Source organism: Mycetomoellerius zeteki, unplaced genomic scaffold (genome assembly GCF_001594055.1).
Source record: "Mycetomoellerius zeteki isolate Tzet28-1 unplaced genomic scaffold, Tzet1.0 scaffold355, whole genome shotgun sequence".
In the NCBI taxonomy this organism is placed as follows: domain Eukaryota; kingdom Metazoa; phylum Arthropoda; class Insecta; order Hymenoptera; family Formicidae; genus Mycetomoellerius; species Mycetomoellerius zeteki.
In genome coordinates, this window is record NW_017257344.1 from 163,473 (window position 1) to 186,208 (window position 22,736).

General features: G+C 33.7%; 2 protein-coding genes across 5 annotated transcripts; one reads left to right on the plus strand and one right to left on the minus strand.

Annotated features, from left to right (window-relative positions):
* The first annotated feature begins 4,000 nt into the window (after positions 1-4,000).
* On the plus strand, positions 4,001-16,797 carry msps (msps cytoskeleton-associated protein 5). 4 transcript variants are annotated; one of them, XM_018452905.1, is made up of 22 exons: positions 4,001-4,250; positions 4,908-4,975; positions 5,393-7,273; positions 7,438-7,708; positions 7,805-8,350; positions 8,716-9,146; positions 9,319-9,465; positions 9,614-9,886; positions 10,142-10,345; positions 10,429-10,564; positions 10,653-10,846; positions 10,916-11,112; positions 11,289-11,438; positions 12,685-12,864; positions 13,023-13,185; positions 13,465-13,623; positions 13,858-14,045; positions 14,125-14,287; positions 14,503-14,676; positions 14,942-15,088; positions 15,307-15,481; positions 15,702-16,797. In XM_018452905.1, the coding sequence occupies exons 2-22, from the start codon at positions 4,919-4,921 to the stop codon at positions 15,827-15,829; spliced, it is 5,964 nt and encodes a 1,987-aa protein (XP_018308407.1). In that variant the 5' UTR covers positions 4,001-4,250; positions 4,908-4,918; the 3' UTR covers positions 15,830-16,797. The 4 variants fall into 4 exon arrangements, with proteins under 4 accessions (XP_018308407.1, XP_018308409.1, XP_018308410.1 ...); XM_018452907.1 differs by having other exon boundaries at positions 9,617-9,886; XM_018452906.1 differs by lacking the exon at positions 4,001-4,250 and having other exon boundaries at positions 4,919-4,975; positions 15,702-15,856; positions 16,080-16,797.
* A 2,382-nt stretch (positions 16,798-19,179) lies between these two features.
* LOC108725691 (transmembrane protein 165) lies at positions 19,180-21,655 on the minus strand. The gene is made up of 6 exons (XM_018452872.1): positions 21,412-21,655; positions 20,858-21,059; positions 20,467-20,642; positions 20,055-20,237; positions 19,871-19,976; positions 19,180-19,770 (listed from the first exon to the last, which is right to left on the minus strand). Exons 1-6 carry the CDS (start codon positions 21,529-21,531, stop codon positions 19,694-19,696), a joined length of 864 nt encoding a protein of 287 aa, XP_018308374.1. The 5' UTR covers positions 21,532-21,655; the 3' UTR covers positions 19,180-19,693.
* Positions 21,656-22,736: the final 1,081 nt, after the last annotated feature.

The following is a 22,736-nucleotide window of genomic DNA, read 5'->3' on the forward strand; positions in this document are numbered from 1 at the left end:
GACGAATCGAATCGGGAGAAACTGTGTGCGAGAGAGAAAGAGAGTGCATGTGTATGTAGCTCGCAGCTTCTCTATTAGATCGTTGCATATGAGATGTCACCTTTTGAAAAAGTGAACCTCTTTTTAATTATTAGAATCATGTATGTTTACAATTCTTATACACGAGCATAATACAGTACGATCGTGATTATTGCTTTTTCGAACTGTAGAAATGTATGAAAAAATTGAGAAATTTATCATATTTTTCTATTTTTTAAAGATATTTCAATCGGACATTAATAATATTGGTATCGTTAATGTGTTACTATTATCATTACCTTTAATTCTATCTATTTTATTATAATTATATGATTTCTATATTGGGTTGATAAATTAAGAATTAATTGTAAGAATAATTTAGAAGTGGTTTATTGTAGACTACATACTTAGAACAAATCGTGTGAAAAAAATGATCAAGTGTATACAAAATTTAACGTCCGGAATATAAAAACTGGAAATATATATATATTTTTTATATCTTTTTATCTTTAAGTTTCCTGTATTTTCGATTACGATTTTGTGAACGTTTTCATTGATCTTTTTAAATAATTATTAAGGAATGTTGAATTGAGTTTTCTCAATTATCCTACAATTTATATGCATCTTATGCTTTTTCAGAAATTAAAAATGTGTTGATGTACATATAAAATCGACATTTCATGTGCAGGGACCTAATATTAAATCAAAATTAGTAGCATGATATTCTTGTGGAGCAGCGGTATCGCCGCGCCAACTTCTAATGCTTGTTTATAAAAAACGACGACTATTGTATTCACGAAAACGAAATTCCATTTTTTATCGTAGACATTTCGCGCTGTTTCGAGGCTGCCGGCGGCCTGCAGCCAATAAAATTTTCTCTCTTGTCCGACAAATTCGACCGCAACTCCACGTCCGTTCTAACGTTTATTTATTAACTTTAAATTTTACTTTGATAATACCAGCAGAACCATGTTTATTTCCTTGGTTTTTCTTTAAGGCTACAGTCGCAGGAGCGTTAAGATAAAGTAACGGATAATACGACGAATAAATAATGTTCGTCCTAGTATAATGAAATTGACGCGCGACTCTCGTGCGATCGTAGTCTTAATGTACCGTGAAAGATGTTTTGTACTCTTTCTTCTCCGTTTGACCTTTTCTCTCTCTTTCTCTCTCTGTTTTTTTTTTCTTAGCCCGACACTGAAGTGGTCCCTGCCCCTTGCCATCGCCATTCTCCCTCTCACATTCGTTTTTAACTCACTTGAAAAAAATAAAAAGTAGTAAAAGGGTAATACGTTCAAATCTCTCGTCTCGAGACTCACGTGAATGATATAATAACCGCCGTTTCCTTCGTTAAATCATATTCCGGGAGTGATCGGATTAATAGGAGATAAGCTCCCCGCGAAGAAAAGGCGTTTTCTCTGTCTTGTACTGCCTCGAGTCATCTGGTGTACAGCAGGCTGTATTATAATAAATTATTGTGGTTTCTTGTAATATTAACATTCCTAGATCCTATAGCGTGTACAGTGATTCTAATCGTATTCGGAATTACGAGAGGGGACTGAGAGAGGAGTCGAGTAACCGATAATAAGTGAAAAGAACGATGAAAAGAAAAACAGAAATAGGATCTCACTAGTTTCTTCTTCTCTTCGTCGTTGAATGATGCGAGATGAATATGCATGTAAACATATGTAAAAATATATATGTTTATATGTACATTTACACTCGTGTGTATCTATATGAATTTTTAGAGGCTTTCTTATTATTGGGATTTGACACACTTACACCCTGGATATACATATATTTGGCAGCGGATCGGAAAATTTGTCGTCACTTTTCTCAAGGACGTTTAAAATCTCTCTTCGTCTCTCCCCGCCTCCCGTTCCCTTTCCCTCCCCTCCCAGGAGCACATTGTCTCGATGTAAAATGAAAAAAAGGACAGTAAAACATACGGATTTTAACAATTGATGAGCAGAACGTGCGAAAAAAAGGAACCTGTTTTTTAGAGGGAGTTAGAGGACGCGGATAACAAACGACTGTAAAATATCAAATTGTAATATTTTAATACTGATTTGCAGATGTGCATAATTTTAACGTATAGCTGGTTATAAAAGAGAACGGAAAGAAGTGAGCGGATTGTAACTGATACTGAAATTGTGTGAGACGCGGTATCCGTTCGATGGAGAGAACGGTCGGACGAATAAAGGGGGGGAAAAAAGGAAAAAAAGAAGAAAAAAGATGGAAGAAGCGGAAATATTTCGAAAAAGGATCATGACATGAATTTCCTGTGTTATACTGCTAGGGGAATTATGATAGTTACACGAGAAGAAATGTTTGTTTTGTATATCTCTTAGGGATAAATAAACTTTTCAAAAAATACGTCTCTCTCTCTCTCTCTCTCTCTCGATGATGGCTCTTCTCCCTTCTGGCGACTTGACGACTCCATTTTCCAAAGCTGCGCAATCGAACGAATTCAATTAAGGAAATACATATATTTTCGTTATTCGATTTTATATTTTGCCGAAATTGAAAGTACATGAGAAATTACAAATTTTCGACGTGCCGAGGATTCAAGAACCAGAGAAAAAAATTTCTCGTATATTTGTATCCAGAGATAATTAAAAATAAATTAATTTCTTGCGATATGTAAATCGGCTTAAATTGAAATTGGACGAATTTGATAAATTTTTGTACCTTCTCTCTGAATATTTAAGCGGATTCCACATAAATAATCATAATATAAATTTTATAATTTTAATATAAATGGAATCAGATCTGCAATATTTGTTTTGCATTTACCGTAAAAAAAAACGATAACAGCGGATTTTTTTATTATGAAAAAATTTTTCAAAAAGTTGATGGGCAGATTTGTAAAAGATGTTGATACGTGCAGAATTTTACACGATGTACCAATATTATTTGGATTATTTAATTAGCCCAATTTACAAAAATAATGCGTTATAGCGATGCGCGATATTAATTACGACTTGGTAATTTTTATTTATAGCTTCATATATTTGGCAAAATACTTTTTTTCTTCGAGGCATCATTATACTTTCATATACACAGCAAAATATTATATATAAGAATAAAAAAAATAGCCGTGTTTTACAATTTTCTGTATAATGAAATAAAAGTATATAGGCAAACGATTTCTTGACGTCCACACGAGATGTAAAAAATATTTCATGCGATAAAAGCGAAATGTAGATACATTGCAATTTTACGAGTGATTTTGTAATGAAGGTTATATATGTAGATGTATATTGTATGTACATGTATTGTACATATATATGTGTGCTAAAAGGAAAATGCAGTCAATAAATGCAACAATCCAGTTTCTTGCACTCTCTAGCATTTTTCGCAATTAAAACGAAATGAATATATAAATCCAGGTGCCGGAGAAAAGAAGAGCAAAAGATTCGAGTGTAGAAAATGCAGCGAACGGCCCGCCGTGTAGATGCGCCTTTAAGGTATATTAGGTTTGTTCGCGTTGCTTGAAATTCCAAAAATGTTTGCATTTGAAACGAGATAAATAATATATCTAGGCATTGAAAAGAAAGAAAGTGAATAATGCTTAGTGCAAAAGATGCAAATAACGTAAACAGGCCTATTTTCGCGCCGCTCAAACCGTTAAATCATTCGGCGATAAAAAGAATTAAGGTACCTTTTCATGCTGACGCTCGACGCTCATTTTCGGCGTCAAAATAAGTCACGTGATAGAAATTGACGAATATCAAGCACCATTTTGATCAAATGACCTATTTAGACGCTGAAAATGAGCGTCAGCATGAAAAGGCACCTTTACGTGATCAAAATTGACGCTTATTCGTTAATTTTGATGACGTGTCCTTTTTGTCGCTGAAACGGCCGATTTGAATGGCTCATGAAAATGCACTTTTAGCAAACGCGTTTCGCGCCACCTAGCGGCTCGACATCGAGCTATCGTCGCATCGAACGGATCACCGGGAGTTCGTTTCGCCGTTCTAGATTAATCTAGATACACATCACCTTTTGTTTGCGTGCTTTTTTGACAGTTACAAGGGGCATGCACATTTGAAAATCCGACGTGACGAACTTAATGGCCGCGTGAAGGAGTCGTGAAAACGTTCGTCCGGCTTGCGCTCAGTGTTGCGCGTCTCGTTTCGACCCACGTTCGTCAGGACGTCGCGCGTTTTCGGCCGCTCGTTTTGGTCTTCTATTCGTCGACTTCGATGCTGTTACTCTACTACTAGGTAAGCACGACGAGGGACCGTCCGTCGGATCGCGGTGTCGAAACTCGTCGCCGAGGCTCGAATTCCTTTTTCGGCCGTTTCGCCAGTAATGATACTCGCCGACCGACGAGTATCCTGAAGTATCTTTTAACCGTCTGGCTCATTTAAAATATCCTTTTCGTCAAAGTAACATGAAATTAATATACAGAATCTACTTACACATTTTTTCTTGTATCAGTAAAGTACAATCACAAATCAAATATGCAAATATATAATTTTACAATAAATACATTTGATACTTCAATTAATGCATAATCATTTCTCTAGCGAATAAATTAAATGTGCGAGAATATTAAATGGAGAGAGAATTGATTTTATGTAATGTTACTCTTGTCCTCAAATTGTTAACTTAATTTGGGAAAGAATTTATAAAGAATCTCTATTAAATTTGCCACTTGAGATTCTTCAGGAAATCTGATTGTTTAATTTGATACAATTTTTTTATGCATCATAACTGAAGTGTGTGTCAAATTTGTTTATTGCAAGATTGTATATTTGCATGTTTATTTTGAATTGTCATAAAAACTTTATTGATATAAGGAAACGTGTATAAGTCGATTCTTTATATTAGTACGTTATTGTGATAAAAGGGATATTCCAAATGAGTCATTCTTCTAGGATAATCAATCATGGAACAGGACACAGAGTATGTGAAATTGCCTCTGGAGGAGCGCTGTGCGCACAAGGTACTTACCACATTCAAATGCGTTTGTACTACTTTTTGCATTCTAGAAGTCTGTTATTTATCACTATACTAAAACTTTCTATCTTGCTTTCACCAAACTTTATGAATATTTTATTTTTGATTTTTTAAACACAAGTACTAGTTCAGTAATAAAAGACAGAATTTAGATTTGTAGGCAGTTTCAGTTTTAATTACTATAATGAACTTTTACTATTACAAACTTGTGATAAAATTATAATAAACAATCTATAATTTTTAATCTGTATGTAAGTACATAAAAAAATATTTATTTTGGGATAATGTTACAATACATATACTAGTGTTAAATATAGATATTTTTCTCACAATGATGTAATATCCTCAGAATAGGATAAACGTTAAACTAAATAAGTAATATTCTTTATATGATATTGCACAGTCTTGGCGGGCACGTTTGCATGGGTATGAGGAGTGTGTGAAGACATTCCAGTGCATCGACGATGAGAAGTCGCCGGAATGGAACAAGTACATAGGCTTCATCAAGAAGTTTGTACAGGATAGTAACGCAGCTGCGCAAGAGAAGGGGCTGGAAGCAACCCTGGCTTTCATTGAGAATGCCGCAGTTGCTGGCAAGATAGTTATTGAGGTGATGAACAGTATTGTGTCCAAATGCATCGCCGCACCTAAAACCAAGACGAAGGAATTAGCTGTGCAGATTACGCTGATGTATATTGAAATTGAGAAGTATGAGGCAGTGCAGGAAGAACTGCTGAAGGGCACCGAGGCAAAGAATCCGAAGATCGTATCGGCGTGTATTGCTACCTTGACGCTGGCGCTCAAGGAGTTTGGACCCAAAGTAATTAATATGAAGCCACTGATGAAAAAGATAGCGAACTTCCTGGAAGACAGGGATAAGATGGTACGGGAGGAAGGCAAAGCTATGGTGGTGGAAATGTATCGATGGGTAGGCGATCGCTTGAAACAGCAGTTGAACACATTGAAACCGGTGCACATTACGGAGCTTGAGGCAGAGTTTAGTAATCTTGGCGATGAGAAGGTGATACCTACGCGCTATCTACGTTCTCAAAAGCCAAAGAAAATGGGTAATGGTAGCGATTCAGCAGCGGTAAGCGAAAATGGCGAGGATGAGAATGAAGATGCAGATGGTGTTTCGATTCCTGACATTGATCCATATGAGCTAATGACGCCTGTAGACATTCTATCAAAACTACCGAAGGACTTTTACGAGAAAATTGAGGCGAAGAAGTGGCAAGAGCGAAAGAAAGCGCTGGAGGCGCTCGAAACGCTTGTTAAGAATCCGAAACTGGAAAACGGCGACTACGGTGACGTAGTGAAGGCCTTGAAGAAAATTATCTCTAAGGACACCAATGTGGTGGTAGTCACGCTAGCGGGGAAGTGTCTGACTGGTCTAGCTGCAGGTTTGAAAAAACGATTTCAACCTTATGCCGCCGCCTGTTTGCCTGCCATTCTGGAAAAGTTTCGCGAGAAGAAGCAGACAGTGGTGCAGGCATTACGGGAGGCTGCTGATGCCATTTACCAAAGCGTGAGCATCGATTTCATTCTTGAAGACAGTCAAGCTGCTTTGGAGAACAAAAACCCAGCCGTGAAAGCCGAGACGGCTGCATACCTGGCCCGATGTTTCACGCATACACCACCTGCGAATCTCAACAAGAAGCTACTCAAATCTTATACCGGCATGTTGCTGAAGACGCTTAACGAGCCGGATCCAACAGTACGCGATAATTCGGCGGAAGCGCTCGGCACGGCGATGAAACTGATTGGCGAGAAGTCAATGATGCCATTCTTAACAGATATTGATAATCTGAAAATGACGAAGATCAAAGAGTGTGCCGATAAGGCAGTAATAGTCGTTAAAGTGAAACAGGAGCGACCCAACACAGCTCCGGCCAAAATAGAATCGCAACGGACAAATAAAGCGAACAAGGAGAATTCGAAGAACAACAAATCTGCTGCGAAGAGACCGAATACAGGTATTGCGATCGGAAAGAAATCAGCAATAAAGAAACCCGGCAGTGCCGCGTCACTCACGAATCTGGCACCAAAGAAAGCGGTACAGATGGAGAGGAATTACAGTCCAGAAGAGATCGAGGAGATGGCGGCGCAGCTTTTGCCAGCCGAAATAATCACCGGTCTCGTGGACAGCAATTGGAAAACGCGTCTATCGGCGGTTACGCAATTGTCAGATACCGTTAAGACAATGGATTCGGCGGAGGTGCCGACCCAGGTGATCGTACGGATTTTGGCGAAGAAGCCTGGCTTTAAGGATACAAATTTCCAAGTAAGGATAGAGAAAGAGGATTAAAATTATATAATATTATTCAATATTAATAATAAATTTGATTTATATATTTTAATTTAGAGTTGAGACTTTTAATTTTAATTGTGAAAAACAAAAAATATTTGTATAATGTATGAAATCTAATTTAATTTCTATTTTTTTAGGTGCTGAAGCTACGCATAGAGATTGTAAAGTATCTGGCAGAAAATCATCCCTTCACAGCCACCGTGGCCGAGTACTGTCTCATGGACATTGCAGAAAAACTTGCAGACGCAAAAAATAGTTCGATCGCTGTCGAGACTTTATTGATGATTGCTGAGGCTACGAACTTCGAATATATAGCGGATGAGGTAGTAGCATTTGCATTCAATCAGAAAAATCCTAAAGTACAGCAGGAGACACTGCTGTGGTTGTGCCGGGGAATCACGGAGTTCGGTTTGTATTATTTTCATTTACTTGCTGTAATATTAATTGTAAACAAATAAAATATACATAGAATATCAATATTTTAAATTTGTCCAAATATCTTAGGTTGTGGTCTCAACATCAAGTCCATCATGGAGAGCATCAAGAAGGCAGTGGCGGCGACGAATCCCAGTGTGCGCACATCCGCTATAACTTTGCTGGGCACTTTGTATCTTTATATGGGCAAATCGCTGCTGGCATACTTTGATAACGAAAAGCTTGCATTACGACAACAGATCGAGCAAGAATGCGAGAAGCGTAACGGCGAAACGCCACCGGTACCTATTCGCGGCGCTAAGGCTAGAAAGGCTAACAATATCAAAATTGAGAATGAAGAGGAGGACGTGGAGGAGTCATCGGAGAAGAAAGCAGACGGCAGCGAACCAGATCTCAATGAACTGATTCCTCGCGTTGACATCAACGCGCAAATTACCGAAGCGTTGCTAGCCGAATTGGCCGATAAGAACTGGAAAGTGCGTAACGAAGCGTTGCAGAAGGTGAACACCTTGCTTAGCGAAGCCAGGTTTATTAAACCGACTATCGGCGATTTGCCGCAGGGATTGGCTCTTCGCCTCGTGGACAGCAACAGCAAGATTGCACAAGCAGCTCTAGGTCAGTAATTTATGCTTACTTAGTAATTATTTATTATTAATTGAATTAATGTATATACATATTAATGAAATAACCATAATTATATTGATAATTATCATTGAAATTAACTATTATTCATAAATTGGTGTTTATAATTAATATCATTGAACTCTATATATATACACATGTATGTGTATGTGTTAGAAAATTTTTTAAAGTAAACTAATTATATAATTTAGAAGAAATTTAGAAGAAATATCTAGTTACTATCTGCTAAATATGATTTATTAGTAGATTACTCACTCGATAATTCTTAAAATTTTATTTTTTAATAACTACAATCAATAATCAATAGTTTTATTACACTTTAGCCAAATATATTTCAGGTATATGTGAAACGTTGGCGACGGCTATTGGACCACCAGTAAAGCAGCATGTTCGTGCTCTGTTTCCTGGATTTTTACAATGTTTAGGTGACAGCAAAAATTGGATCAGAGTAGCTGCGACCTCCTGTATCAATACATGGGGAGACCAGTGCGGCTATAAAGAATTCTTTGATGGTGAGATGATAGGCGATGCATTGAAGGCAGGTTCGCCGATGTTACGATCTGAACTATGGAGCTGGCTGGCACAGAAATTGCCCTCGATCCCGGTGAAACAGATTTCCAAGGAAGAGTTTTTCGTGTGCCTTCCTTATTTGTATGCTAATCTAGAGGATCGTAACTCGGACGTACGAAAGAACGCTCAGGAAGCTGTTCTCGGCTTTATGATTCATCTCTCTTACGAAGCGATGATTAGAAACACCGAAAAACTGAAGGTATTTATGTGAATTACAGAATATTTCTTATATATAGATTTTTTAATGACTCGTAATAATATTAAAATTTAATAATTTTACTTGTCTATCGCATTAGTTAATTTAACATAATGAATAATGTTGCTTATGATGATAAAATATATTATAATTTGAAGAGATGTAATTTTTGCAGCCCGGATCGAGAACAGTGGTGATTGCTGCACTGGACAAAGCTCGTCCTAGTTTACCCATAAAACCTCTTCCTAAGAAAGAACCGTCAGATGACAATATCCAGAAGAATGGCATGAAGGGTGCAAAAGTAGTAAAAGCTGTTAAATCGGTAATAAAATTAAATATACGTACATGTATAACGAATTAAATCTGTGTGAATTAATGTTGTTTCTCTCTGATAAAAATTTAATTCTATCAAAATATTTTTATGAAGACCTTTTGTTTTTCGATGTATCGTTAATCATACATTGTTCCAGAAGGGCGCTTCATCCAAACCGGGCAGTGCTCGCAAAAAAGATGACGACATTGATACTAGTCCTCTGTTGGTGATCAACAATCTGAAGCACCAACGTGTGATTGACGAGCAAAAATTAAAGGTGCTCAAATGGAACTTTACTACACCCAGAGAAGAATTCGTCGAGCTTTTGAAAGATCTTATGACTGCTGCAAACGTTAATAAGACTTTGAGAGCAAACATGTTTCATTCCGATTTTCGATATCATCTAAAGGCTATCGAAGCACTTACCGAGGTATGTATGAATTAAAACATGTATAGGAAAAAATCAGTATCTAATGCTCTTCCTCCGTGACGCGCGCGCGCGTACGCACGCACACACACATTTTACTAATGTTAATTTAATTGTATTATTTAAAAATAAATCATTTAAATCATATTAAATTAAATTTGTGGCATCTAAAAAATTAATAAAAATTTTGAAAATATTTTAATAAAATATATATGTTTAATATACAATATCGATTCTTGTTTGTATTGTTTTTATCAGGATCTTCCTGGAAATAGTAAAGCATTGGTGTCTAACCTGGATCTCATTCTCAAATGGTTGACATTGCGATTTTTCGATACTAATCCGTCGGTACTTCTGAAAGGATTGGATTATTTACAATTGGTCTTTAATATATTAATTGAAGACCAGTATCATATGTTGGAAACTGAAGCAGCATCATTTATACCTTATCTCATCATCAAAGTATGTTATAATTTTATATTATTTCTCTTTTCTTTTTTTTACCTATAACATTGTTATATCGTATATGCTATATTAATCAATAGATAGGCGACCCGAAGGATGCTGTGCGTAACGGTGTGCGAGCTTTATTCAAGCAAATGGCTCTTGTATATCCTGTGAGCAAATTATTCTCATACGTAATGGAGGGTTTGAAGTCGAAGAATGCCCGACAGCGAACAGGTAGACGATTTGATTCTTCGTTTCTATATAAAACGTTACGAAAATAATATGTGAACGTGTTAAATGAAAAACGTGTTGATGCTTGCAGAATGCCTAGATCAATTAGGATCGTTAATTGAGAATTATGGAGTTTCTGTTTGTCAACCCACACCATCTGCGGCATTGAAGGAAGTTGCGAAGCAGATAGCAGATCGTGACAATTCCGTTCGTAATGCCGCGCTGAACTGCATCGTTCAGGCCTACTTTCTTCAAGGGGAACGTATATTCAAGCTCATCGGCCAGGTAAGCGAGTTAAATTAATTAATACAATTAATACAAGAAAAGGAAATATAAATTATTTTTTGCATATAGATATCGGAGAAAGATAAGTCTCTGTTGGACGAAAGAATCAAGAGGGCTGCAAAGAATCGACCCACAAAATCTGCATCCGCTACTAGACTCTCCACGCCTGCGGTTGCAACCACCAGTCCAGTGACGGATGACATGGAGGCGGATTACGAGGAGGAACAGGAAGAAATTGCCGAGCCAATGGAGGCAGTACCAGAGCTGTGAGTTATTTTTACACGTGATATTACGAAATTTTTATCGTGCTAATTGTTTAACAGAATAATAATCTTTTTTAACCTTATTTTTATTATTTATGGAATTTTTTTCTAATATTTTTTTATATATTATCTCCAAGTAATTCATGTTCGCACGTCCTTCGCTTTTAACATATCCGCAGGGCATGTGCCACGAGCACTACACACAATAATGAGGACGAGCAAGCGCCTTCTGAGGTCATTAAGTCTTCTCCAAAATCGGACCAGGAAAATATCAGCAATCATGAAACTGATACACAAATTCATCTTTCCGATCGAGATAATTCGAAAACGTTTGTTATTTTTTTTTTTATCATTTACACAACTGTCTTTGTGACGCGCTCTAACGACATGGTGCTGGGAAATATTGCGGAATCTCATCGTGCATCCTGTGTGCAATATCTCGTCTATTGTCGAATATTATCATTTATATATCTGTTTGCTTCAGTTCTGTTTTCTATGTTTTAATTTGCTTTTTTTCTTTTTTCTCCTTCAATATGCTTGAATGTGTCATCTGTTTTGTTTCAGAAAAATAGAAAATGTAAAAGGGATCTAGGGATTTAATTAGCAATGAAATAGTAAATAATACTCAATAGCACGATAATCTATTTACAATATACTGTTGTTCCAATTTATCACCGTGATATATATTATTAGATATAAAACGAAGACTTCCTACTATTTCCTACTTTATGTTACTTTATTTATTTTACTTTTACTTAATTTACGTAAATTAAAAATATTTTTTACTTTTTAGGTTGCTGTAATATTTTAACTTTAATACGTCGTCTACAATGCACGGAGTAAGAAGTAATAGTGAGAAATTGACCAATCACAGTTAATTATTTTTCTCACATTGGACTGTGATTGGTCAATTTTTTATTTTTCTTACTCCGTATATTGTAGACGACGCATAATTGATATCCTTCATGGTCACACTGGATCAAAACGACCCGAGCATTTTGTGAAAAAATTTAATTTTAACACTAAAAAAATTGTAAACATGTATTAGAATTTAGCGTAAAAGTTACATATACATCGTCTTTCACGTTAAATTCTAATACATGTTTACGACTTTTTTTAGTGTTAAAATTAAATTTTTCATGCTCGGGTTATTTTGACCCAGTGTGACCATGAAGGGTTAATAATAAACAACATTAATAATTTAAATAAAATAAATTTGAGAGTCTCAGAGGCATAATTTATAAAATAAATTATTTAGTTAATAATTTGTTATTTTATTAGGCTTAACTTATATATATAAAGGATAAATTTATATACTGTATTTTTTTTAATCATTGCAACTAGTATTGTTGAGTTGATAACATTTGAGTCGGGTCATTTTAACCCAGAGTAACCATCTAACACAAGAATAATCATCTAACACAAGAGTGTGGCTTTTTAGAAGTGTGACCATGAAGGGTTAATCAATATTGTATCCAAGTAGTAGTGTATTCGATCTTATTTGTGATGTGTGTTATTCCTTCAAGTGTCAAAAATTATGTCGACATATCTATATATAATGCGTTTATTTTCTAGAAATTCTCCTACATCCATGCAACCAAAGGTTCCTTCAGGTCCCTTTGGATTAGATATGGAATTTCTGCAGAGAATTGAACTGAGTGCTCCAGTGAAATATCGTAATCCAGTATTAGCGGAACCCAGCTTGCCAGATTTGAATGAGCCTCCAGTTAATGTGTTGAACCCACCCAAAACACAGTAAGTTAAGTCTAATAAAATAACAAATTATTAATTAAATAATTTATTTTCTAAATTATGCCTCTGAGACTCAAATTTATTTTATTTAAATTATTAATGTTGTTTATTATTAAGGTTATTTATTAGGTATTAATAATTTTTTATTTTCTGCTTTTCAGAATGATACCAATTTCACCACCGAAATTGTTAGTGTCAAAATCATCGTCCGCTGTATCTCCTACTACTGCTAGCAATAAAGATGAGACACTCGAACGTAATATTTTGTCTATGGCCAGTATGGATTTGCCCACTGCGATACAGTCCATGAATGCAATAGAAAACGTTTGTATTTACCTTTTTGACGTTTGAATATATTAAAAATGTACGATATATAAAAATTAAAGTTATTTAAAGATTTTAAAAAAATAGACTATAGCTTTTAATTATCGTGATTTTTTCCAAATTCTTGACGTGGAGGTATAACTAAAATTAGCACTTTTTAAGAATTTCTTCTCTTTGGAAGAAATCGATTAAAGAAACTTTTTAAAAATTGCAAAATTTTCTATTTTGAATACCTGCGTAATATGTGCATATATATTAGCGTTTTCTTTTTTATTACAGTTATTAAAGTCTCATCAAGCGGTCAGCTTGCAATCTAATGAAGATAAATTCATTGGATCGATAAACATGCAACTGAAGTTATTGCAAACGTATCCATTACGACAAGAAAACGCGGACGTGTCTAGGGGCTTCAGAAACACATTTCTGGTTATACTCGTGGTGAGTGCAATTGCTTCACGATCATATATTATTATTTCATAGATTATATATTTCAATAAGCGATTTAATATACATTAAAGAATATATATATATATAAAGTTTAATTTTTAATAAAGACACATGTGCGACTTGAAAAAAAAAATTCTTTTATTAGGGATTTAATAAGAAGTTTAAATTAAAGACTTTAATAAAAAAATTAATTTTAATTAGCTGTTTAAAAAACTTCTGTTTCAGTTTTATGACACTGGATTTCTTGGAAAAAATGTACCTCTCACGCAATTAAAAGAATTAGTAGATCAAATGATAAGTTTGTTGGCCGAAAACAAGTTGGAACATTTGCATCAGGCTGGAGCATATTACAGGGTGATCAATAACATCATGGTGAAAATTATTGACAATTCTAATCACACCACCATCATACGGTATGATTTATGAGACAATAACATATTTATTATGTTTATTTCAATTTTTTTGTACCTTATTTATTATGTTTGTTTATAGTGTATTAATCAAACTGCTTCATTCCTGTGCTGAATCAAATGTTCCTTCAAAATACGAGGAATTAGTGATGAAATGTTTATGGAAAATAGTGAAAACAATGTCAAATTGGGCCGCTGATTTAGATTACGATACAATACTCTTGGAAGTGCACCGTTTTCTTAAGGTAATTTTTTAATAATATTCTATATATATAATGACCGATTAAAGTAAATGAGAATATATACTAGAAAGATTGCTATTGTTATATTCTGCAACTTATATGAGCTATTAATAAGTTAAATTTGCAATTATTTTTTTACTGTGTCTTAAATATTTCAGTGCGATAACATTTTGTATATTATATATATATATATATATATGTTATCTTTTTGAATGTAGGATTATCCTACTACGTGGTGGAAGAAACGGAAGTCCGATACTCCGCTACGAACAGTCAAGACGGTTCTTCACAGTATGACCAGGATGAAAGGCAGTTCGATACTTAATCATTTGACGCTAATAAACAATACAAATGAATCTGAGTTGCACGCTTACTTAATAAGATTAATTGCGGTTAGTTGCATTTTATATATATATATACACACACACACACACATTGCTTTTTAAGTATTTAAATATAGTTATTATATCGTTGATATGAGATATTAGCATTGATATGTATATTAATAATCATAATTTGTAAATATATCGCATATATATCTCCGATATATTTACAAATTACGATTATTAATGACACTGCAATTTTTCTATCTGTTTGCAAAACATGTGCATTAAATTATACACATCAGAAAGTAATTAACGATATTTATCGCAATAGAGTCTTAAGCCAGATGAGATTAATGCAGCAAAAGTGACACCAAAATCGAATAATGTGGGAAGGGCGCCAAAACACTTGTCCAAGTCGACTCGTCAGCAGCTGGCAGAAATATTCAAAAAAATCGGATCAAAAGAACAAATGCAAGAGGTATGTATTTATGTGTAACTAAAAAAGTCTTGTTTTTTAAATAAAACAAAATATTTCAGATGTAAAAATTATTAAATATTTGTGAAAAGTATTAGTCTTTTCTACTTATTTTCTTATACTTTAAAATGCCTCGTATTGTTCTCATACATTCTTGAGGTTCTTAAAGACGTTTTTACAATTAAAAGCATACTTTTGATCATTTGATCGTATTTTTGTAGGGCCTAGTGCAGTTATACGATTTCAAACTTCAATATCCGGAAGCTGACGTACAACCATTTCTGGTCAAATCTCACCAATTTTTCCAAGACTTCATAGAACAGGGACTAAGAGAGATCGATCAGGCGCGAAAAAATCAGACCATTTTGTCGCAAGCTAACAATCAATACTCTATGGGTAAGTAACGGGATATCTTTTAATTCCGTGAGCATAGAAGAGTTAATATTAATAAAACAACTTCCTTTTGTCTTGTCGGTTTAATATATGAAATAAAATAAAGATTAGATGAAAATCCACGAGCTTCGTTCAAACATTGGAATCCGTTTCACACGCAATGTAATCACGCAAAGTAACATTGTCTTTAATTATTTAGTCATATGCAAAATAAATGATACAGAAACTACCGAGTCTTCAGCCGCGGTTGCTGACGAGAAGGACTTGATGGATCCAATGTACAGGCTCGAGAAACTCCGAGCCCTTGAAGCACAAAGCAGAATGACCTCCTCCCAGCCGAATCCACCATGAATGATTCAGCATAAGTTTATTAATTAGGTAAGCGGGACACACGATACATATATACATGTATGTATAAGATGATGCATATTTGTCTGACTTATTTATTCGCGTCTTTCGAAATGTTTAATCCTATGACGTTCTCCACCGTTGATTTTCCATTGAGATGAATCATTAATCGCTTTGCGTACGAATCTCCGATTTCTTTGAGACATAGTCCGATTATTTGCTCTCAGTGAATTAATTTAAATTATTTGCATAGTTAGCAGAGGACTTTAGCGATCGCGAATCATAGGAAATAGTATAGCTGCACCATCAGACACGTGCTACATCGAACATCGTAACGATCCTGCGTTCTAATTGTAGCAATGTTACATTTCCCATAATGTAACGACGATGCGCGCATGCTAATGATGTTTTGTTTCTTCCACAACACTTATGTATAGTTAATAATAATGTTACTAATTATGTAAGATCGATTATAGTAGTACATGTATAAGTATACGAAACTTGCACGATTCGAGCGTTACTCACGTCGTAGCATGATTTAATTTTACATTGTTTAACTTAATATTTTTTTTACGCTGTTTTCTAAATAAATTTGTTCTATTTAAATTCGATTAGATTCCTAATTACCATATCGTCGTTGTTTTCGCAAAATCTCCGTCGCGATGAAAATAACAAATTTGTTGATATGACAAACGAAATGTTATTATGATAAAATAAATAAACCCATCTCGCCCGTGGCATGCGTGCCCGGCGATTTCTATGCCATTCTTAAAGAAAATTATTGGCACCGAGTTCAGTGCATAGTTTCAGCCGACGAGGTACAAATAATCTAGCAAAGAGATAATAAAATAAGATTCTCGCAAAGAGATGTTAACTTTAGAATGATAATATATCATTCTTTAGAACATTATATGGACTTGATATGATCTATGTGCGCGATGTTCAATGTGTGATGCATTATTAATTTTAGACAAAAAGCAATATGATGTTTTGGTTTTTGTCGTATAAAAAAATATTATATAATTAATAATGAAATATAAAAAAGAGGCGATACCTTATAAAAGTTTCGTTCCTTTTTAATTTTAATATTCTTCAAGAGATTACATACATATCATATAATTCAAAAAGATTTGGTGCCTGTTGAGGCTTAAATATTAGACAGATATTTATTTATTATATAGATATTTTTTTCCTACCAGCCTTTTTCTATAAAAAATAAAGACAGGAGGTTTTGCGGAGATAACAGTGATTTATCCTATCTATTAAGACGCAAAACTGTCATACTCGAGTTAGTATTTATAGATAAAAAAATAATAGTTATCAGCATCGACATCTCGATGTTTTATTACTCGATATAATAAAAAAAAAAAACGACGTTGAGCCGTAAAAAGCTCATAACTCAAAAAGAGCTCATAATTCAGAATTTCATTTTTCAGAATAAAGAAGATATTGTCTATTTGAAGTACTTTGAATACCAATTCTAGTATTGATAATTTCACTTCGAAAAATTGTCTTGTGTGATTTGTGAGTGGTATCAATTATGAAAATAAAATAATTAGTTTGATAAACACAGTGTGTTTACAGAGAATACTTATAGAAAATTTACACGAATTAATCAATCGCGCGATTATTAAAATTAATTTTTTACGATAAATTAAATTATTAATTGCTATATCATAAATAAAACGCATATCCGATATATTTTTACAAATTATGATTATTAGTGACACTGCAATTTTTCTATCCGTTTGCGAAACATTGCTACAGATACTCGTGATTAACAAAATTTTTAAGTTACGAGATTTTTGTGGCTTTTTAACAACGTATTCACCTTTCTAATATTATTGGTGCAGAGAAAAATAACAAAGTGAACGTAGTTAATAACATATATAAAAAGAAAAAATAGAATCTACTTTACTATCTGAAAACCTTACGACTCGAAGTTGATGTATTTGAGAATCTACCGCTTTTCCTGAAGACTTATATTCTGTAGTGTAAATAGAACTCATGTATATACATGCACTAATAAAATTATATTCGACAAAGCTGATATGTCCGACAAAACACATGAACACAGCATGAATTCTCCCTTACAATACCGTCTATAATATTCGACAGCATCGAGTTAGATTTCAAAGATTTCAGTTTTACGATTCTTATACAATAAATTTCTAATTTCAAGTCCAACATATCATGTTAAAGCATGATATTATATAAAAGTGTGTTCTGATTTCTCTGAAATGTTTCTAATTTTTCGAGAGTAAATTTGTAAAAACGTAAAACACCGGAAATTCGTATAACACTTTTTTCATTCGTAACGATTCTATATTTGTACTATCTATTTTACAATATTTATTTATATTTCCACATAAGAAATTTCTTTTACAATATAAAATAGATTTTTCAAAATAAACTTTACTGCGTTATAATTGTATGTATTTATCATCGTTTGATGTAGAAAAATTCTATTTACAGTTGTAGAAATTTTGTTCTATTGAAAAATGAATGAATATTCCTTTGTCACATTTTTGTTTCGTCAAATGTCGTTTATACGACATTATGCCGATATACAATCTTGTCCTACTGTTATTATATATTACATTCTCTGTAGTATCTTACAAGTTGCATATACAAATATAATACAGGCGATAAGCTTATTTATATGAAGTACAATTGGATAATATATAATAATGAATAATGTATTAATATAAAATCTGCACAGAAACAGACGTTAGGTACATAAATTCGGCAAAATGTAGCATTACAAAAATCTCTGTTATGAATGCCACATCAATATTACTATTAGCGAATTCGATTGAATGCACTCAGTGCACACTGGTGCACATTAAAGCCGTCGTACATTAAACACAAATATTGATGTAAAAATATGTGTTTAATGTAAATATAAAAACTAATTAACTTATAAAATCCTCAATACATTTTGTGTTGTTAAAGTAAATTTGATATTTTGTATGTAAGTAAGATCTGTATTTTATAATACGAAATATTTGCATTTTACTTTTACACAAATTAAATCTGTACAACGGCTTTTATATGTACTAATGCACATTAGTGCGTCCAACCGAATTCGTTATTATATCATTTACATTAAAAAAATAATTCAAAAGATTACGAAGTATATTATTAGTACAAAAAAATATTTTCTTTTCTCAAAACATTAATTTAATAATAAAAAAATAATTTTTTAACTTAGGTTCCTCCAATGTAATGGTGGAATAGGGTCTTAGAGAGGAGCTTTGCAATGAAGCATTTCTTTCTTATGATCGACAATGAAAAATTAAATGTATAATTAAAAACATCTGCGTAATTTGATTATTTAACTGTAAAAGAAATTTTGTTCTTCATCGATATTTCCAAGTACTTATATTCGTGCTGCAAATATCGATTACTAAAGGCTAAATTAGGAGAAGATCGATCTCTTAATTATGTATTGTTACTTTTAAAGCTGAGAGATCTTTGACACGACCGATCTCTATATTGAAAAGCAAGCCTAAAGTTACGTAAAAGCTTATTTCGTTATGACCCCTCAAAATGTTGCGCTTGACGCACACTGGCACAACACGCTCCGAAACACGAAATAAGCCTATTTCGTATTATTTCACGGAAAGGGCGTCGGGGCTTGTTGTGCTAGCGTGTGCGTCGAATGCGACAAAATATAATATATATATTAAGAAGACAAGTTTCTTTCTCGCTAGCTAAAACTGGTCAACGCCTGGTTAACTTTGTGGTTCTACAAAAAACTCAGTAGAACAGATCACTATGTACAAACTTACAATACTCTCACAATATACAACGTTCATACAGCAATACTGGTAAAAAATTTTTAAAGTTAAGGAAGAGTTGTCCTCAAACGTTTTCTACTGGGTTGACGAAGAGCGCTGTTACGGCAAATAATATGAATACTAAGCCTCCAATAATGGTCACTAAAAATATCGAGAATATTAGACGTTGCTGACAAACTCTTAATATTGTAATTAATTTAAATGCATTGTATTGTGCACGCAGTAAAATATTTTGAATTACCTGTTCTCACAGATATTCTTTGAGCTATCATACGCCCTCCTATAACTGCCAAGCCTGTACAAAACGAATGACCAAGTACTCCACCTAGAACAACTCCATAAACATCCTGAAAATAACATGATCATAATTAAACGCTGAACATGTAAAGATGCTCTGTTGCAGTAAAATCGTTCTAATAAAGTACCTCTCTTGCTGCGAGGATAATGGTCGTTAACTGAGAACGATCGCCCCATTCCGCAAGAAAGGTAAGAGTGAATGCTTGTAAGAATATCCTAGAGAGCAGCATGAGTGCACTGCTTTTAGTGGTTTTGCGTATTACTCCGGTTTCTGGATCCTGAACTAAAGTACTCGCCGTCTCCTTTTCATACTGAAAGCAATGACATTTTAAAGATTATTTAATCTCCTGCAAAAATGTTAGACACTATTTAGATAAATAATTTTTTTATTACACACTCAAGATATCTATATTTCTAAAGAGAGATGAAAAATGAAATAGCATCTCCATTCTTCTACATAGATAACTCTTGTGAGTCATGTAAGATATTGTGCTGTATCTGATGGATTTAAAAACAAATTGGCAAAATTTGTAAATTTACCTCGTCATCCCTTTTTCTCAAGTCAGATTGAACTTCTTCTAGCTCTTCTTGCGCTTCTGTCGGCGACATATAATATCCATCTCGCAACATTTTCAATCCGAACAAAGCAAAGAGAAGAGTGGAGATATAGTAGGTATAAGCACGAGGAATTATTGTGGCTGCGTATCCAAACACCACTGGAAATAAAAGATATTTCATGTTAATGTTATGATTATCGCTTGCAACAGATATAAAAGTAAATTACAAATTATTATAAACTATTATAAGCATTATTACAGCTGATCTTACATCAATATTTAAAAGACCTCCAGGGAATCAAGATACAAGTATTTTACATATACAATCGGTAATATCTGTGAAATTATTAGATACTATTTTATCACAATGATACCTGACAGAATGGTCATCAGTGCAAGAGCGCTTATTGCACCAATGAATACAGTCAACCGTGGATGCTTCATTGCCATAATAGCGGCGATGAAGAACGTTTTGTCTCCTAATTCAGATACCACGATGACCGACAAAGACGCTATGAAGGCGTGCAGGAAGCCCATTCCAGTCTGTGGCTTCTCGGACACGAACTCCGGCAATTTCTAAAAATATTTTATATATTAAAAGAAGTTTACAGAAACATCCTTTTAATATTGCTTGTAAAGTTTGTAACTTTATAATATAAAATTCAATCTTGGAGTGCTTTAGGACTTTTAAAGCATTTAAAGGTTTAACTTTGGGAGCTTTAAAAATTTTCAACCTTTCTTCAAAATTTGAAAATTCATTTGGAAATCTTAGGACTGGATATCTTTTGGAATTAAAAATTTAGAGAATTTACTTTGTATCTTTTCTGATTTAATGAAATTATTGTAAATGAAATCTTTGTATACAAAATCATGAACGATCTTGAGATTTGAAGGACCGCCGAGAGAAGTCTTATCTTAAAGTACTTACTGTCGACGTTGCAAAAAGTTCAATTTTCTCATCATAACGCGGTTCAATCTCACAAAAGACAGCTGAGAGATAAAATGTTAAAATTAGAGGGCAAGTATAAATTAAATGTTCAGCTCCCATCGTACGATACTTCCGTAACTTTAGTGTAACTTCAAAGAACTTTGCGCGTGACAAGCGTTGCGCTTGAGATAACCTCCCAAAAAAAATCGTCCTCGTCCCAAATCAAATCGCGATCGCCATATTGTTTTTCATCTCGATCCGTCAATTCGTGAGGAAAAGAAGAGGTTAGGTCGCATGCCAAAGCGGTTAGGTAGCGGAAAGGTTGTCACGCTGCCAGCACCAATTAAGGTCCGTCCACATGAACTTACGGAGATTGATACGAAAAATGATATAAAATGATTAAAAAAAAAAAATTAATAGAAAATTATAAATCCATGCTTAGAATATGATATGTAACTTACGGAGATTGATACGAAAAATGATATAAAATGATTAAAAAAAAAATTAATCAATAGAGAATTATAAATCCATGCTTAGAATATATGTAATATTGATAGTTTCAACAAAAATAAAAAAAAAATAATTTTGAATCATTGTGCATTCTGACAAACACGCAAAAAATTCTCACGCATATTCGCGATAAAAGAAAACAATTCCTTAAATTTTTTTCCCATTTTTTAAAATCTTTGTCGCAAAAAAAATTGAACTTATCGGAATTAATTGATTAAAGACAGATGATGGGTTCGCCTTTAGAATAGTATAAAACACGACGAGGCGTACACTTCCCATTTTATTTTCGTTATTTCATTACTTCTTGAAATCCAAACACATCTATTTGTCTATCGACGAAATGATTTATATTTATATACATATAATAAATATCCGCATTATATCCTAAAATTAACAAAATATCTTTCCTTTTATGTTTGTTTATCTGTTGTCTCCCTTGGTCTAAAGTGTACGCAATTTTTATTATTTTCTTCTTTTCTCTCATTTCTCTTCTTTTAGAAGCTTCTCTTTCTTCCAAAGATTATTTTTTTTATAAATTTAAATGCAGTGTATACGTCGTAACAACAACCAGCCTTAGCCAATAGTTTATTATTATTATTATTAATATTATTATTATTAGTACTACTACTACTGCTATTACTATTACATTATCATTATTCGAGAAAGACATTACGAAGCAAATAAATCAGGTGTAAACAACGTACTGATTATATAACCTTAATGCTTATCGAATTTTTCGTGAGAACGTTAGAAAGTAGATGAAGAAATACGTATATCCAGGATCTGGTCACGCAGTTACTCCCTCGTTTCTATCG

Excerpts from the sequence above, each read along its gene's own strand:
- LOC108725691 (XM_018452872.1), bottom strand. The coding sequence starts at position 21,531 with ATGGGAGCTGAACATTTAATTTATACTTGCCCTCTAATTTTAACATTT. Across the intron at positions 20,238-20,466 it reads TGAGAAAAAGGGATGACGAG|TATGAAAAGGAGACGGCGAG; the intron begins GTAAATTTACAA and ends CATTGCTTTCAG. Across the intron at positions 19,771-19,870 it reads AAGAATATCTGTGAGAACAG|TGACCATTATTGGAGGCTTA; the intron begins GTAATTCAAAAT and ends CGATATTTTTAG.
- msps (XM_018452905.1), top strand. The coding sequence starts at position 4,919 with ATGGAACAGGACACAGAGTATGTGAAATTGCCTCTGGAGGAGCGCTGT. Across the intron at positions 12,865-13,022 it reads TTGAACCCACCCAAAACACA|AATGATACCAATTTCACCAC; the intron begins GTAAGTTAAGTC and ends TCTGCTTTTCAG. Across the intron at positions 15,482-15,701 it reads TAACAATCAATACTCTATGG|AAACTACCGAGTCTTCAGCC; the intron begins GTAAGTAACGGG and ends TAAATGATACAG.